The sequence below is a fragment of the Mesoplodon bidens genome (assembly GCF_964165515.1).
Source record: "Mesoplodon bidens genome assembly, chromosome: 20".
Classification (NCBI taxonomy): Eukaryota; Metazoa; Chordata; class Mammalia; order Artiodactyla; family Ziphiidae; genus Mesoplodon; species Mesoplodon bidens.
In genome coordinates this window covers 36774381-36791970 of record NC_138181.1, presented here as the reverse complement: position 1 = coordinate 36791970, position 17590 = coordinate 36774381, and the positions used below count along the sequence as shown (strand labels likewise).

The 17590-nt window shown below is 41.6% G+C and overlaps 1 protein-coding gene across 1 annotated transcript; it reads left to right on the top strand.

Annotated features, from left to right (window-relative positions):
- The first annotated feature begins 5377 nt into the window (after positions 1 to 5377).
- On the top strand, positions 5378 to 15787 carry AGA (aspartylglucosaminidase). The gene is made up of 9 exons (XM_081221200.1): positions 5378 to 5614; positions 7513 to 7666; positions 8992 to 9104; positions 10018 to 10130; positions 11358 to 11472; positions 12124 to 12199; positions 13046 to 13153; positions 13877 to 14010; positions 15350 to 15787. Exons 1-9 carry the CDS (start codon positions 5485 to 5487, stop codon positions 15448 to 15450), a joined length of 1044 nt encoding a protein of 347 aa, XP_081077326.1. The 5' UTR covers positions 5378 to 5484; the 3' UTR covers positions 15451 to 15787.
- The last annotated feature ends 1803 nt before the right edge of the window (positions 15788 to 17590 follow it).

Genomic DNA, 17590 nt, shown 5'->3' with positions numbered 1-17590 from the left:
AATAAGCTTTTGACCAAAGAAAACTGTGTAATGCATTCTAAATGTAAATAAAAATAATGTATATCTAACTATTTTGATTTATCAATAATACTACATACTTCTGCTGTTATATATAATTAATGATTTAAAAGAATAAATAATTGGAGAGGATGCTGGAAAACTGTGGACCTTTTTTTTTTTTAAGGTCTCTCCTATCTAACTGATTAACAGATATCTCTTTTCACTTAGATTTACCTCAAAATAAAGCATAAGCATCCAGTTATACACAGGCGCAAACGAAAACCTGAGAGTAACATGAGGTGATTTCTAGGACAGAAACTCAAACTATGCTTCAACTGTGAGTCAAGGAAAAATTAATCCAGAAGAAACCCAAATATCCAGACTAATTTAACATCTTTAAGACACAGCTGCAGAGATGATTCTAAATTGAGGCAAACTGAAGAGTCGATCTGCCGGGTATTTTAATAAAGGTTAGAAAGCCACCAAATAAGTTAGATTCCTTTGAGATGGCACACTAATTATTTTAAATACAAATATCCTTGGGGAAGCTAACATATCGCGATCTTTTCTCCGACACTCCCACTATCAAATAATTTAGCTGTTTTCCTCTAACCAATAGATGAACTGAACCTCTCTGATAGGAATTTTGATTTCAAGCAGGAAATTTGGACAAGAGTGGACTTAACAGGAGGTAACAAGTTCAGGCTCTTTTAGCCAGAAGAAATATACGTGCCCAACTAGGCAGAGCTACAGAGAGCAGCGGGCATGGAGACCAGGTTTTCACATATTATGTTACACAATTACTTTTATTTTTATTATTTTTTATTTATTTTTGCTTAAGACTTGACCTGGCTCCCGAGGTTGTATCAAGAAGACTAAGGCTTGGGCTTCCCTGGTGGCGCAGGGGTTGAGAGTCTGCCTGCCGATGCAGAGAACAGGGGTTCGTGCCCCGGTCCGGGAAGATCCCACATGCTGTGGAGCGGCTGGGTCCGTGAGCCATGGCCGCTGAGCCTGCGCGTCTGGAGCCTGTGCTCCGCAACGGGAGAGGCCACAGCAGTGAGAGGCTCGCGTACCGCAAAAAAAAGAAAGAAAGAAAGAAAGAAAGAAAGAAAACTAAGGCTCAGTGCAGGTGCTAATGAAAATTAATTGAAATTTCACATTTCAGCTGGCATTAATTTACCCTGATGACCCCAGCACAAATGACTTGTTCCTCCTTCAAAATCCCACAGCAGAAGCTTATAACACTTCTCTTTAATTACACCTAACTTTTTTTTTTTTAATTTGGCTTAATTGGGTCTTCATTGCTGGGTGGGTTTTCTCTAGTAGCAGCGAGCTGGGGCTTCTCTTGTTGCGGAGCACGGGCTCTAGGTGCACGGGCTCAGTAGTTGTGGCTCACGGGCTTAGTTGCTCCGCGGCATGTGGGATCTTCCCAGGCCAGGGCTCAAACCCGTGTCCCCTGCATTGGCAGGCAGATTCTTAACCGCTGCGCCACCAGGGAAGTCCCTACACCTAACTTTTTAATAGCACTTCCCTATCTTGGGATAATTCTTCTAGGCTATCTTATGCTATTTAAATTGTCTATTTAATTTCATAGCAATAAGAGCCTTGAAGTTTTTGTAAACCTTGCAACTCCTACCAAGTTAATATTTTAAAAGTCTGGGGTGGGGAGTGGGATGAATTGAGAGATTGGGATTGACAAATATACACTAATATGTATAAAATAGGTAACTCCACATCACCAAACTAAGACTTGACTTACTCACAGTTTTGTCTCTCCCAGAAATGGAATCTTAAACCAGTTAATCAGGAACCGTCTGGTCAGCACTAGTTAGGTAATCTGTTTCCTCCCCTATAGGCAAGTAACTTTGAAATAACCAACCTGCTTTTTTGCCAGTGTAGCTACCTTTTTCCTGCTCTCCTCTGCCCGTGAAAGTCTTTCATGTTGTACAGCTCCTTGGAGCTGCTTTCTACCTCCTAGATTGGACACTGCCTGATTAGAATTGATTTTTGCTCAAATAAATTTAAAAACATTTAACATGCCTCAGTTTATCTTTTAACAGTTCTAGTGTCAGAAGAGAGAGTGAAGTACGATATACCCCTGACACCCCGCTGCCAAGAGCAAAGAGCAAGCAAACGTGGGTACCTGCTGAGCCCTGAGCTCACGCTTCCCCGCCGGCTCTGGAGGTCATGCGCGAGTCCCCCCGGATCCGAGTCTCAGCTTTCAGACTTCATGCGAGCATTTCTTTGTCCGTACTGGGTCCAGAAACTGGTTGGAGTCAGGCTGGGTCCGACTTAGAAACCGGACTGGGTCTGGGGTCGTATTGGGACTGACTTGAGCTGGACTGGGTCCCGTGTGGAGCCACAGGTGAATCAAAGCTTGTTTTCAGGCTGAACAGCCAGGTTAAACTCATCAAGGATAATACTGAGCTACGGTGGCCACGGTGGAGGACTTTTCACCTAGGTAAGCGTATCCGGTTAGGAGGCGCCCTAGAGTAAAGGGGTCTCAGCCAGGCACTCACCAGAAAAGGTAGAAGGAACATTATTTTTCTCCTCTACAGTTTCTGGGGACCTGGATGAGACCTGCTGGGGCACCCCAACTTGCTCCAGAGCCTGCAGATGGGAGCCCGGGGAAACTGGTGAAGCTGGCAAATGTTCTTACCAAAGTCAGCTCTCCCGGACCTCTGCTGGGGGGCCTGGTCGAGAGCAAGGTACAATCTCATGCTGTGCCTTCCTTTCCAAACCCAGATGGGCAGGAAAAAACAGTTGTGAGAATGAGATCTTTGAATTGTGACTCTTGACTTAGCTTTTAGGTGCCCGCTGATGGTGACTCTCTCATTCCCAGGGACAGCTATGCCTGCTTGTTTGTGTCCTGAGAACTTGGCTTGGCAGCTGTCAGGTTGCAAGCCCCTGAATATGGCCTGGAAGAAATGTGGGCTGCACCCCATTTGAGGCTTGGGTCCTACTGACTGTTGCCAGCTTTCGGGGGGAACTGTCTGAGTCTTTGTTTTGGGGGGGTGACACTGGATCTTGGGAGAGTAGGATCTTTTGTACCCTTTTGGGGGATACCTCTGCATCCAGGGGCTTGTTCAATACTGCCAGGAATCTACTCTCTGTCCCAGCTGACACCTGACAAGATAATTTGAGAGGATTTTTTTTCTTTTATTAAAGTAGCTCTACAGTCATAAGTTGGCCAAATTGGAAGCTGATATTTAGAGCCTGAGAGCAACTTTTTTTTTAGGTCTTCTCTAAACTAAAATGAAACTATGTACCCAGAGGGAAAGAAAAACATTCTGAAGCCTTTGTGGAAGGATTTACTAAAACATTCCAAAGATACGGAACTCTAAAATCTGAAACATAGAAATCTTTTGATTTTCATCTTAGTGAAAGATCTTCTCCTTGATATAAAGAAGCAAATTGAGGGTAAGTAGTTAGATGGGTGGGTCAGTCTCTTAATACCATTCAGGTTGCAACCCAATTATTTAAGGAATTACAAACATCTAACTTGTATTACAAATCAAGTCTTTACAGGAACAGAAAAGCAGCTCTAGAAACAATTCAAAGCACACTCATCCTTTTTTCTTTCCACCCACCAAACCCCAAACTTCCCCAATGAGATGTCAAAAGACTTGCAGGGCTTCCCTGGTGGCGCAGTGGTTGGGAGTCCGCCTGCCGATGCAGGGGACACGGGTTCGTGCCCCTATCCCGGAAGATCCCACATGCCGCGGAGCGGCTGGGCCCGCGAGCCATGGCCGCGGAGCCTGTGTGTCCGGAGCCTGTGCTCCGCGACGGGAGAGGCCACGGCGGTGAGAGGCCCGCGTACAGCAAAAAAAAAAAAAAAAAGACTTGCAGACTTTGTAAATGATCTGGATTTAAAGAACAAGAGTCTTTGGGGGAACTTGCATTCTTTCTCCGTGCCTTTTGAGATGTAACTCTTCTACCTGGTCTTCTCTAGAAACCAAGGTAATTCTTATCAGAAGCGGGGGTGGGGGGAGGATTTTTGAAATCCAGGCCTAAGAAAAATCTTAGAAATCTCTTTCATAAAGGTTAGTTAAAAGCTATCTGAACAGGTAAACATATCCTATCTACCAGGAACACAATTTGTATCCAATGTTCTTTTATAAACTAGTGAGTTTGCATTATCATACCTGTCTCATGGCTAAAATCTTAAAATGAAAGCTATAAGATCTCTGTTTGTACCTGTCTGTATGTTTATAATGTCTGGGTATATTATGGATGTGTGATTTTTTTAACCTCCCAATAGTATCGTTACAATTAATTTTGTAAACAGCTCTATTTTAATTGGCTTAAAGACAAACATTAAGTAAATCAAGTATACTCACAGAAATATAGAAACTAACCCAAATGTTTTTCAATTTCACATGATCTAGGCTAATCTTCCGTAAACAAAACCTAATTTAAGTTTGTCACTTAATTAGAAGAGGCAAGTCTTTGGAGCTCTCAGCATTAAATATAGTACTTTTATTCTACCTCGGTTTACAGAGTCAAATAAGCTCGTTATCTCTGTTGCAGAATTTGTCAGCAAGAAAGATAACTTAAAATGATGATTAACTGTTTAATGTCTCATGAAATTTCCAAGAGTAAATCTAATTGTTAAGAACAAGCAAATTAAATAGACGTAAGTAAAACGTTATAAACGCACTTTTCAACAATCATTGTTTTATGGTACGTCTACTTAAAAAATAGTTCCCAGAACCTTTAATACGCTTCAGTTCACCTTTCAACAAGGTAAAGTCTCCGTTCCGCCTTTATTCAAACATTTATTAAGCACTTAATGGTGCCAGGCGTAAGGTAAAACACATTCAGAAAGGCACAGAAGAAGCTTCGTGCCCCGGAGGCGTGGGAAGGTACACTTCCCTGAGCTGGGGAGACGGCTGATTTCTGCTTCTCCAGTGTCTCCATTTCTTTCAGCTCAGAGATGCAAAACCAGAGGACGTCCTACAAAAAGCTGTAGAGGAAAGACGACTGAAGGTAGGGTGGGAGAAATCTAAAAGAAGCTTGGCTGTAAGCCAGGCCGCCTCACCTACACTCAAAAACCATCCCGGATCTCTGCGGCCAGGCACCCCACGGAGCACACTGTGAGCTTCGCAAACTTAGCGACTTCAACTTTTAATAAGAGGCTAACACGTTAAAAGCAAACTTGAAAGCTCCCAGGGTCGTGTAAGCCAAGGCCGAGCAATTTCATACTAACTTTCGGTTGAGTAGTAAAAAAAAAAAAAAAAAAAAAAATCTGCGTAGACTTGAGAAGGACGGTAGCGCGGACCCTCGGCGCCCAAGGGGCACGAAGACCTCCCGCGGTCCCCAGGAGGAGGCCAGGTCTCGCGAGAGTTGAGGCGCCGGGACCGCGCCCCAAAGGAGCGGGCGGGGCGCCGGGACCGCGAGTTCCGGGTTCCCCAGCCGCGGAGGTACGGGGGCCCGGGCGGCCGTTGGCCTCGTATCCGTTTTTCTTGGCGACGGCGCGCGGCCATGGCGCGGAAACTGAGCCTCTGGCTTCTGGTGCTGTCGCTGCTGCTGCTCTGCCGGGCCCCGGTGTGCAGCTCCGGCCCTCTGCCCCTGATCCTCAACACTTGGCCTTTCAGGAATGCAGCCGTAGCAGGTGCGGGGCCGGGGGCTGCGCTGCCAAAGCTCGCGGGTGGGGCGGGCCGCCGCCGACCGCACCGAGCTGCTGGGAGCCGGGAGGCGGGCCTTCCGTAGCCGCGGCGCCTCGGGCACTGGACCCTCCTCCCCGCCACTGCTGCATTTTAGGTCCTCAGCGTTTTTTGTGACTCCCTCTCTGCAGTCCCGAGTCACTGTATTTTCCACCCTGCTGCCGACCCGGAGCAGTTACGGCCTTTCTGCTCAGACTCTTCCTCCAGTGGCTCCTACGCCGGCTTTTGCGTGACCTCCAGGCCTTTCCTGCCTCTCCACCTCACCTTTGGAGCCCGTCACATCTCCCCAGTACCCTCTACTTAGGCTTCGCCGACGACTAAGTTCCCCAACAAAGCGTGCTCGCTTTACGTGTACTTTTGTTGCTGCATGCTGACGCGCTGTATTTGCCACCTGGAAAAGGAGTTCCAACCTTGGTTATTATACGTTAGGATCATCCTCAGAGCTTCTCAAAAGGACCCGTGCCTGGGCCCTACCCCCTGAGGTTTTCCTTTCACTGCTGGAACCAAAGTTTTTTTGTTTTGCTTTTTTTTTTTTAAAGCTGCCTAAGTGATGTTGATTTGCAGTCAGGACTGAGAACTACCAAACTAAGATTTTACCTCTTCCAGGAAGACTTACCTGGTTTACTGTCCTCAAACCCAGTCTGAGTCAGGTGCCTGGCTTGCGTGCTTTGATATCATCCTGTACATACCATTACCTTGTCATTTTCTTATCGTACTTGTTTCATTCAGTTTAAGACATACTACCCTAGGAGTAGTTTCGGACCCCTTCTCCCCCATTTGAGGCTGCTAATATGATTTTCTGGGGCTGAATTAGCTTTAGAATTTGATGGAGCTAAGTTTGTATGTTATAGTCAGTGCATATGATTCAGAGAAAAAATGAGGAAACAGGCTGTGAGACAAATTCCCAGCGATAATGAGACAGAAAAGAAAGTTCAGGGCCCTGGGCCGGGAACAATTCTGTGTATGTTGTCTGAATTCAGAGGGGGGAAACTTCTCTAAATATACTTTCAAGCCTGTTCTTTCAGTAGTAATGCTTATTATTTACCAATAGTGTCATTAACCCGTCAAGGAATTCTATTTTTATTAGTAAAGAAATTGACTATTGAACACCTTCCCCCCGCCCCATTCCATGTTTGGGGCTCTGGAGAGCATAGTTCAGTGTTAAAAGCATGGCCCCTGGAACCAAAATGGTTACTTTTGAATCCTGACGCTGCTGTCTACTAGCTGTGTGACCTTGAACAAATAACCTGTCTGGGTCTGTTTCTTCCTCTTTAAAATAAGGATAGTAATTGTACAGTACCTGAAAGATTAAATGAATTATCCACGTGAAGCCCACGTTGTAATTATTTGCTGTTATTTTGTTGTTATGGAGACTCACGTTGTAATTATTTGCTGTTATTTTGTTGTTATGGAGACTTGCTGGTATATTTTTAATAATCTGATGATGCAGAAGAAATTTACGGGGCTATGATTTCATGAATTTTCAGTTTGCCTTTTAGTAGCTTCAATTGTAACTTTTAAAACTGAAGGAGAGAATACTTCTTTTCTCACACACACACACACACACACACAGTAGAAAGAGGTATTATTAATAAGTGAAAAAACCCTCACTTTGCATCAGTAGCCAAAGTCTGAATTCTTCATGGTAAAGGGTTGTGTTATATAATTCTGTCTATATCACTGACTTCTTTGCAGCACCTGATAGACGAAAATTTCAGTTTAACTTGGAGTAAATGTGCAAACAGATTTAAAAATAGGAGTTTTCAAGCCGTTTTTGGTTTGTCGCCTTTGGCATTGAAAAAAAAAATGCGTGTCTACACAAGCACTCTTGGGATTTGATTGCCAGCATGGAGGACGTTAGCATCTGGAGGATCTGCGCTGGACGCGGTTGAGAGCGGCTGTGCGGCGTGTGAGCTTGAGAGGTGTGACGGCACCGTGGGCTTTGGCGGCAGCCCTGACGAGTCTGGAGAGACCACCCTGGATGCCATGATCATGGACGGGTAGGAGCGCCCTGAAAAGCCTTAGTGCTCTCTGCACCTCCGCTGCAGGTTGAGTTACATGTATAGTTGATTAGTCGTCTACTGAGAGCAAGATGGACAAATATATGTGTGTGTTTTAAAATTTTTTATTGGGGTATAGTTGATTTACAATGTTGTGTTAGTTTCAGGTATACAGCAAAGTGAATCTGTTATACACATACATATACATATATTCACTCTTTTTTAGGTTCTTTCCCATGTAGGTCATTACGGAGTACTGAGTAGAGTTCCCTGTGCTGTACGGTAGGTCCTTGTTGTTTATCTGTTTTAGATATAGTACTGTGTTATATGTCAATCCCAATCTCCCAATTTATCCCTGCCCCTGCAATATGTAAGTTTTGATGCAGGTCAAAACCCCTAGCATATACTTGGCCTTTCCAAACACAAGGCGTTTCCCCCTCAATTAAAAGAAAGTCATGCCATTTGCAGCAACATGGAGGGGCCTAGAGATTATCATACTAAGTGAAGTAAGTCAGACAGAAAAAGACAAATATCGTATGATATCACTTATTTGTGGAATCTAAAAAAAACGATACAAATGAACATATTTACAAAACAGAACTAGACCCAGAGACAGAGAAAAAAACTTATGGTTACCAAAGGGGAAAGGTATGGGAGGGATAAATTAGGAGGTTGGGATTAACATTTACATACTACTATATATAAAATAGGTAAACAACAAGGACCTACTGTATAACGCAGGAAACTATACTCAATATCTTATAATAACCTATAATGGAAAAGAATCTGAAAAAGAATATATACGTATATAGAACTGGTTCACTTTGCTGGACACCTGAAACTAACACAACATTGTAAATGAACTATACCTCAATAAAATTTTTATTTTGAAAAAAAAAAGAAAGAAAATCATAATCATAGTAGAAAACTATCACATTGAGGTAGGTAGTCTCCTTAGAACAGGGAGAGCCCCAAGGTACAGAAATACATCTCTGACGTGGTAAACCATCATTTACCCACCAACCACAAACGCTGTGGGTTGCCTTACCTGAAGCCTTAAAACCCCTTTCAAAAGCCATATTTAAAACGAGCCATGGGAAACTGAGAATTTTAGTGCTTTGGGAATATAGGGGTAATAGATTCTCTGTTCCTTAATATGTCTGAATGTGGGAATTTATATGAACTTCATGGATGTGCCGTCACGTCTACGTTAAGACAGTGGATTTATCCTACAAAACACTATAGCTTGAAGCAAAGCAATTTTAAAAAAATTTGTGAACCTATAAAAATACCTTAATAGATCTTACCACACTTTTTTCTTGCAGTACTACCATGAACGTAGGAGCAGTGGGAGATCTTAGACGAATTAAAAACGCCATTGGTGTAGCACGAAAAGTACTGGAACACACGACACACACACTGTTAGCAGGAGAGTCAGGTATATTTTAACTGTACTCAATTTTTATGTAGGCTTGTGTCTATCGTCTTCACTGTGAAAAAAGGACTCAGTATAAAATAGTGGATAAAAGCAGACCTAAGTTCAAATTCAATGTTTTACTTAATATCTATTTAACTTTGGATAAGTTACTTAACCTCTAAATTGTACTTTCTTCATTTTAAAAATGGGATTTTTAGAAATCAGTTTATTATTAATAAATGAGTAATTGCTGGAGGGAAACAGGATTCAGCATTATTTCTCTTCTTGTATTACATTTTTATGGGTGTAAGACCCAAGGCGCATAAGATAACAGAAGATGGGAACGGATGGAGTTTTGCTATGGCAATGGCACTTCCTTCAACACCTCCCAAGGTATATACCCAAAACCATACGGTGATCTGTATTCAAAAAGATCATTCTTAACCATGTATTAGCTCACAATTCCAGTAGGCACCCTTCAATTTTGTTGAAACAGAATGGAAAACTACCTGACAAACACAGGAGCTGTCAGTCTTTCATGGAATCCAGTGGTGCCTTTATTTGGTGTCTCAACGTTGTTTTACACTCTGGGCATTGCACCCCAGTTAGAGTCGCGGTTGTTCCGAGGTGTCCCTTTCCTTTTGTGAAGTCAGAAGCAGGGAGGTTCTGGAGGGAAGGTGGGAAAGGAGAGCTGTCATCACACCCCCCCAAGGGTCTCAGCAGATCAGGGTCAGGAAGGACGTAGGGAAGTCGAGATCTAGAAACTGATGCCCATAACACTCTTCACGTGTGAATACTCCCTTGACCGTCTGCGTTTACCCCCAGGATGGCTGCGCTCCACGTACGAGACAGCTGACCCACAGCACGTCCTGTGCATACATTTTGTTTAAAAGATAATACTTAACTCATTTACATTTTTCTTCCTCATCTCCAGCCACCAAGTTTGCTGAAAGTATGGGGTTTATCAGCGAGGATTTATCTACCAATGCTTCTTGTGCTCTTCATTCAGATTGGCTTGCCTGGAATTGCCAGCCAAATTACTGGAGGGTACGTATGCATGATTTTTAAAAGTAAATTATTTGAAAATATTACGTGACATCCCTTCCACTCTCGGTCATCCACCTGTTGCCTACAGTGCTAATCAGCACCCTGGTTGCACTTCAGAACCAACGATTGATGCCAACTCTGGGCACAGGATGTTCTCGAAAGCTCCCCAGCTGCATCCGATCCACATCCTGAGTGGGGCACTCCCGGCCCCTGGCAGTGGTTTCAAGCTGTGAAGGTTCTGCTGTGGGAGAAAGGCTGCCTCCCTCAGAACTGCTCTGCTGTGTTTCCTTGTAACAAAAGGTTCCATGTATTAAGAAAGTTTGGAAATCATTAGTCTAAAATATTTCTTATATTTTATCTATGTGAAGTATACCCAGTATCTTGCCCTTTTTTAATTTGAGGATTTATACTATTAGGTGTCTAGTGTGTTACCAGGAAGATAATTTATCTTTAAGTCAATGGGACTTTTAGCCTAAATCGGTTTGTCTTTCCTATCCAGAATCCTGCTGTGGAGCGTGTTAGTCTTTTACCTGTTTCTTCGCCAAATCCTAGTTACCTCTGAGTAACCAGGGAGTCACTTGAAAGAGGCCACTGCATGAAACCAGGTCATGGGAGGCACCTGGTGCGCAAATGCATAAGACATGAGTTGTAGGTTTCTTGCTTTAATACTAATCCATATCCACAACCTGAACTTATGAATTTGGATTATTTTCCTGAGCCTTTAAGATTCATAAAAGAATCTGAGAGTACAGCTTAGGATATGTTCACATGTACCTAGCTTTGAAAAATAGAAGATTTTAAAATAAATTTTGCTTTAAATTTCAGAGTAGCTCTTCTTAGGTCAGGGAAAAAATTCTAAAATTTAAAAGTCATGTTCTGTACCTGATTTCTTTGAGAAATCTAAAAAAAATCTAATCTAAAAATCTTCATTTATTATTTGCCATTGTGCTGAGAATTTTTGGCATATACAGAGAAAAACTGGGGATCTTTTCCGGATAATATAAATGTCTCTTCCGTATTATATAATTCTGAGACTAGACTAGGTATTTAGTAAAATTATATCCATCTGTCCACATAAGACTTAGCTAACCTTTGGCTTTTAATTCTTATCTTTCAGTTACCCAATGTCCTTTTGGTTTCTTGCTAATGTTTAGTGATTGTACATAACTACATGCTGGTTTCTGAAATCACCCTTTCTAAAAAATAAAACTTAAATCTTGTTTACAGAATGTTATACCAGATGCTTCAAAATACTGTGGACCCTACAAACCACCTAGTGTCTTAAAGCAAGATGGTTCTACCTACAAAGAAACAGGAGATAGTTACGGTCATGATACTATTGGTAATTTGCCTTCTATACCGTTTTTATGGTTAAAGTTCAGCTAATTTTAATTGCCTTCCTGTAGTTCTTAACTTCTTTATCCTTAATCATGTACCAGAAGGTGATTTTGATTAACTGGCAATTAAGAAAAACACACACACACACACACACATACACACACACACACACACATATACACACACACACACATTCTTTTCATATCATCTGTATACATTTTGGTAAATTACTTTATACATAAATCTAATGATTATTTGCTTGGGGATTTTTAAATCTTTGTTTGATATTTAGTTCTTTAATAATGTTATGTTTGCTGCATTCAAATGATCTTTCCAGTCATTTCCTGTAATGTTGAAGATTTCCATTAGTCTATAGCCGTGATTCTCTTTGGCATTACCTTTGAAAAAGCATTGAAAAGTGAGCAATTTGAAGTGAGGATATGGGGTGTCTACAAAATGATGCTGTGAAACAAGGTCATTAAAAAACACAGATTTTACCACTGGTGTAATTTTCAATATTCCCAAGATTCCTATTGTCTTCTACCTGAAAATAATGGAAGAGGATATTTATATTACCAACTGCTCTATTATTTGGTTATATTTGAGGTACACTTTAGAGTTGATACCTACAATGATTTTTTTTTTTAATTTCTAGGCATGGTTGTCATCCATAAGATGGGAAATATTGCTGCTGGTACATCTACAAATGGTATAAAATTCAAAATACCTGGGTTAGTGTTTCTAAAAGACCAGATCTCGAAAATATGTACTGAATATCAACCAATATGTCCTAGGTGCTATGGGGGATGCAAAATGCAAAGCACAACCCTACTCTCACAGCTAAGATTATTGTGAAAGAAAATAAATTAGTAGCTGCTAAGTGCAAAGGAGAAGGTGTCTCAGCCAGGGCTGCAGAGTTTAGGGATGGTGGTGTGATCAGATTAAGCTGGGGCCATCAGGGGGGCCTGGAGAGAGGGGCTGGGAGCTGACCCTGACCCTGACCCTGACCCTGAGAGAAGGACCAGGGACATCCGGGCCCAGGCACTAACAGATCCGAAGTAGCACAGGCTCAGGTTCAGGGCTCCCAATGGCCAGAAACAAAACCGCACATCTGTCGGGTGTGGGGGAGGAAGACCAGAGCCAGATTTCAGGGGGTCTTTAAGGGTTTCTGGATTTTATTTCAAAGTAGTAGAAAAGCATGGAAGGTTTATTACAAGGAAAAACTTCAGTAAAATGTTGGCACCTGACCTAGACAGCAGGAATAGATTGTAGGTGAGGAAAACCAGTTGGAACCTGCTGAGATAATCCAGAAATGAGATGATAAAGGATGGCGATGGTGGGACAGTCACCGTGAACCTGTGCCATCCCACCCCGTATGATGGGCTGCTGTGTGATTCTCATGTAATGAATGCAGGTTTATGAAAACCTAAGTGGAAAAACTAAGGAACGTCTATTCTCTGTATTCTGATGAAGAATTGACTTGAAACAATAGTCAGTGACTAAGTAGAAACGTCTCCTAAAAGAATTTTCTGCACTTGACTTCCTGTCCTGAATGACCATGCTGTGCCCTCCCAAAGTCGAATAGGAGACTCGCCAATACCTGGATCTGGGGCCTATGCGGACGACACTGCAGGGGCTGCAGCAGCCACCGGGGACGGCGACATTCTGATGCGCTTCCTCCCAAGGTGCGCCCTCCTACATTTGTGACTTCAGAGATCTTAGAAGGAGATATTGTCCCTCAAGAGAGAAAATAATTGTCTGTGCCGCGTGATCCGAATTTGTGTGTACGAGAGCTTTTCAGAAACCCTGCTTACCAACTCTTGACACCATCATTCTGACAATCCTAATCATTCAAATGAAGTAATCATAGTCCTCTGAAACAGAATAATACTGCTCACTCTGCTTCACAGATGAGAATACTTAGGATCCATTTCAATAATTTACGTAAGGCCACTGAGTAAAGGAACCATGATAATTGATGATAAAAGTAGAAAATGCAGTCGCTGTGTACAATTAATTACTGAGATAATCCTTGCAACTAGATGTTTTGCGCATGCCTAGTATCTCCCCCCATTGATTGTAGCCCCATTTCTTACTTAAATATAACCTCTATACTTTATATGACTTCAGGCTGTTTTTACTAAGTAACAGTTATTCAGCTGAAGCCAAAAATAAAAGTCCTTAATCTGAAATGAGTGGGTGGATTAGTTGAAAAGGTAGACCCGGTATCAAGGTTTACTTCCTTTCCTGTTGATACTTTCACAGGAGTTACAGACCTCTCTTCACTTACATGCACTGTATTTTGTCAAATGTGACCGTTTTGATGGTTTTAGATGTCTAACCTCAAGTAACCAAATTTGGAGTTAGTTTATTCTGTGATACTAAAGTTTTGCCTCTGTTTAAATCAGCTACCAAGCTGTAGAATATATGAGAAGAGGAAAAGATCCAACCACAGCATGCCAAAAAGTGATTTTAAGAATCCAGAAGTATTTTCCCAACTTCTTTGGGGCTGTGGTATGTGCTAACGTGACTGGAAGTTATGGTAAGTTTTATCTGAAATTCATGTTTATATGAACCTGCAGATGTTGATGAGGACACAGACTTTAAGATGTTGTTGGGTGTTTTAATCCTCTGCGGTAGAAACAGGGACTGTATTGCGTAGGCAATGGGTAGATGTTAACTGTTGTGTCAGGACCCCCAAAGTGTTAAAAGTATACCTGAAACTCTCCTCTGTTGACTGGCAGTGGTTAGGATCCAGTCTTTGGCTTTTCGATCTTACCGTTGACATCTGTCCTAAGGAAAGTTTAGCTTCGGCTCAAGTATGTGCTGAGATGGGCTAATGTAGTCAAATGTTTTTATTCATTAGAAGTAGGTAGGGATAAATGATCTTCCCCACTTCTCTGTTCATTATTTAAAGGTCTCAGTCATTTAGATCTCAGGGCTCCCAGGTACAAAATGTATTACTAATTAGTAAACTAAAGGCGTTAGCAGAATTATTTTTGCACTGTATTTGAGGCATGCCCTTTGCTTCATTTACTTTCCATATGAGCCTATCACAGTTTCAAAGCATTTCAAGATCAACCACTGCTACTCCTCATTAGTGAGATTTCAGATGGGGAAGATACACAGCCTACTGATCAATACAACTTATTAGGTTAGACTGCTTATTACTGTGCTTTGATCTTTTACTTCCCACAGTTTGGTATCCGAAAAACTTGTCTGAGGAACTCCTTACTCTTTTTTAAGTACTAAAATACAAAAGTCAATATAAGTTATGGGTGGGGAGGCTTTGTGTCTAAAATAAATCAGTTTCATTGATTCCCTCTTAGGAAATAAACCTTAGAAGGCTCAAAGTTAGATTTAACAGGATGTAAAATTGATAATTATATAATTGTAGATGAATTTAAAATTGACCAGCCCCTTATATTTAAAGTAATAGCATTAGAAGGGCTCCCTCCAGGTGTCTGAGCAGGTGAAGAAATCACTGTTGTCTGACAGAGCATCTTGACAAAACAAGGCTCACTTTCTACCCGTGTAGAAGCATAGAAGAGCAGGGTGCCTGGGGAGGGGAGGATTATGGATGGATGAAGGGATATGAAAACATTAAAATAACAGTAGCAATGACCGCATATGTATAGGAGCAAAATATCAGCCTATATTCTGAGGTTCAAAGAGATGGCTTTCCCACTGCCTTTCTTTCCCCTCATGGACTGTCAGCTAATCTGCACTAAGGTGGACACACAGCCCACTTCCGTGTGGCCTGGCTGGACAGCAGGTACACAACAGCCAGTGTCCAGGTGGGGAAGCAGTGTCTGTATTGGTTGTAAATTACATGTGCATTCTATATTTAATCAAACAACTTTTTCTCTTCTTGGCCCCAGGTGCTGCCTGCAATAAACTTTCAACATTTACTCAGTTTCATTTCATGGTTTACAATCCTCTAAAAAGTGAGCCAACTGAGGAAAAAGTAGACTGCATCTAATCCATCTTTTCTGTCCGCATCTATATTTAAAGAAGAAAGAAACAGAGGCTGAAAAGGCCACTCACTGTCATCGTATAATGTGCCTCATGTATTCTAAAATTCTTTCTGTAAAATAAGCACAAAAATTTTATGCTAAAAGGGCATTTTCACTTTCTATATCTGAAAAATTTTTATTATCTGTTTTTATTTAAGCTTTGTATATCCCCTGAAAATATCTGTGTGTATGTATTTTGTATATGTTTAAATTTTGAGTGATATTTGGATTTCTGCTCAGTGTTTCAAGAAATTGCTACTTTGGAGATTTATTTCCATAAATAAATGATATAGTAAAGTGATATAGTAAAGCCACAAGAAATAATCTATATTTGGATACTTAAAATAATTACAGTAGCCAAGGATTTTAGACCCAAAGAAAAAGCTAACAGTGAATCACAGCATGATAAGTCCTGATTGAATCTCAGTACCTTAGAGTAATATGTCTCTTATCACTGATTATCAGTTGTACATAATGCTCTCTTCTAGCTTGAAGAGGAAAGAATGCTGTTAATCATAAAGGTGCGTTTTGTTTAGCACGTATTAGAAAATGTGGGCCGTCTTCTGACGAGCAACTGTGTTGATTTTCTTGGGCTTTTTCCTCTGATGGTGAGGAAAGTGTGAAGGTTTTTAGCCACCAAAAAACATCTCTACCTTTTAGCTACAAATATTTAGTATTGATAATTTCTTCCGAAAATGATTTAGGGAACTTGATCTGTACTGTGGTTTTACCAATCTCTTGTGCAGATGTTGGTGGTTTGAATTAGCAGTGAGTTAGTCACTCTCGTCTGCCTTGTTTTCTCTGAGCGCTCAGTCAGCCGTCTGCGGACAACTAGACAGGACTGTAAGTGCGCTTTCTCAGTATCATCTTTGCCTTCGTTACCTTCCTTTTACCTCAGGAGTCATTAATAAAACTGTATGTACAATATTGTCCCCCACCTTTAGTATATCTGCTCCGTTTTTTCCTACACTCATCTTAAGATTTAATGTTCTTTGTAAGTTAGGGCTAGAAAGCTGTGGTTTTGAGAATGCCCTCAGGTCGCCTGTTCTCAGACCTTGTCCTGTGTCATCACTGTCTGGGGAGCCTCTTCACAAATGCCCTCTGCTCTGTCCCACCCAATCAGAGTCTTCGCAGATGGGAACTTGAAAGCTGGACTCAGCAGCTGCTGATGGCAGCCTAAAAACAGTCCCGCAGCCTCACTCACAGAGCAGAAGGGAAAATCTGACTCTTCTGGGTTCCCCCAAGGTACATCGACGTGCTAACATCTGATACGGGGCCTGGGAACAAGGGAAAAGAAGCCAGATTTAAACTTGGAATATATTTATATCAAGATGAAATGCCTGTTCTGTGTGTTTGCCATCAGTGATACGTTAGGCAGCCATGTACCACCAGGAAAATGAATTTGAAAGTCTTCATGGCCTGTCACTCCCCAGCAAATCAGAAGTTTAGCTGATCCTGATTTATAGAATTCTGACCCGAAGTTGTTAGACATATATATGTACACTATATACACATAAACAAAAAAAGGGTCTGTTTCCATTACCAGCACTCAGATGATTCCTTTTGGTTTCAAAACGCAAATAATAAGCATAATGCCTTTTTAATTGAGATACCATACATAGACTATAATATACTTTTAAAGCCCATAATTTTTAATTGTTGAACTTCTTTTTAAAGTGTTATTACATCTGATGCTTGGTATTTGAATTTGGAGCTAAGAACATAATTGAACTCAGTATCTTAATAGTTTAATTAACTTCATTTGAATTAAAAACTGATGGGCCTCCCTGGTGGCGCAGTGGTTGAGAGTCCGCCTGCCGATGCAGGGGATACGGGTTCGTGCCCCGGTCTGGGAGGATCCCATATGCCGCGGAGTGGCTGGGCCCGTGAGCCATGGCCGCTGGGCCTGCGCATCCGGAGCCTGTGCTCCGCAACGGGAGAAGCCACAACAGTGAGAGGCCCGCATACCGCAAAAAAAAAAAAAAAAAAACTGATGACATAAATATGTATCTTAATTGGATGCTAATTATGAAAATAGATTAAGACCTATTTATCTCACTTTACTGGTCGTTTATTCAAAAAGATTCCTAGACCTTTAAAAAAGCT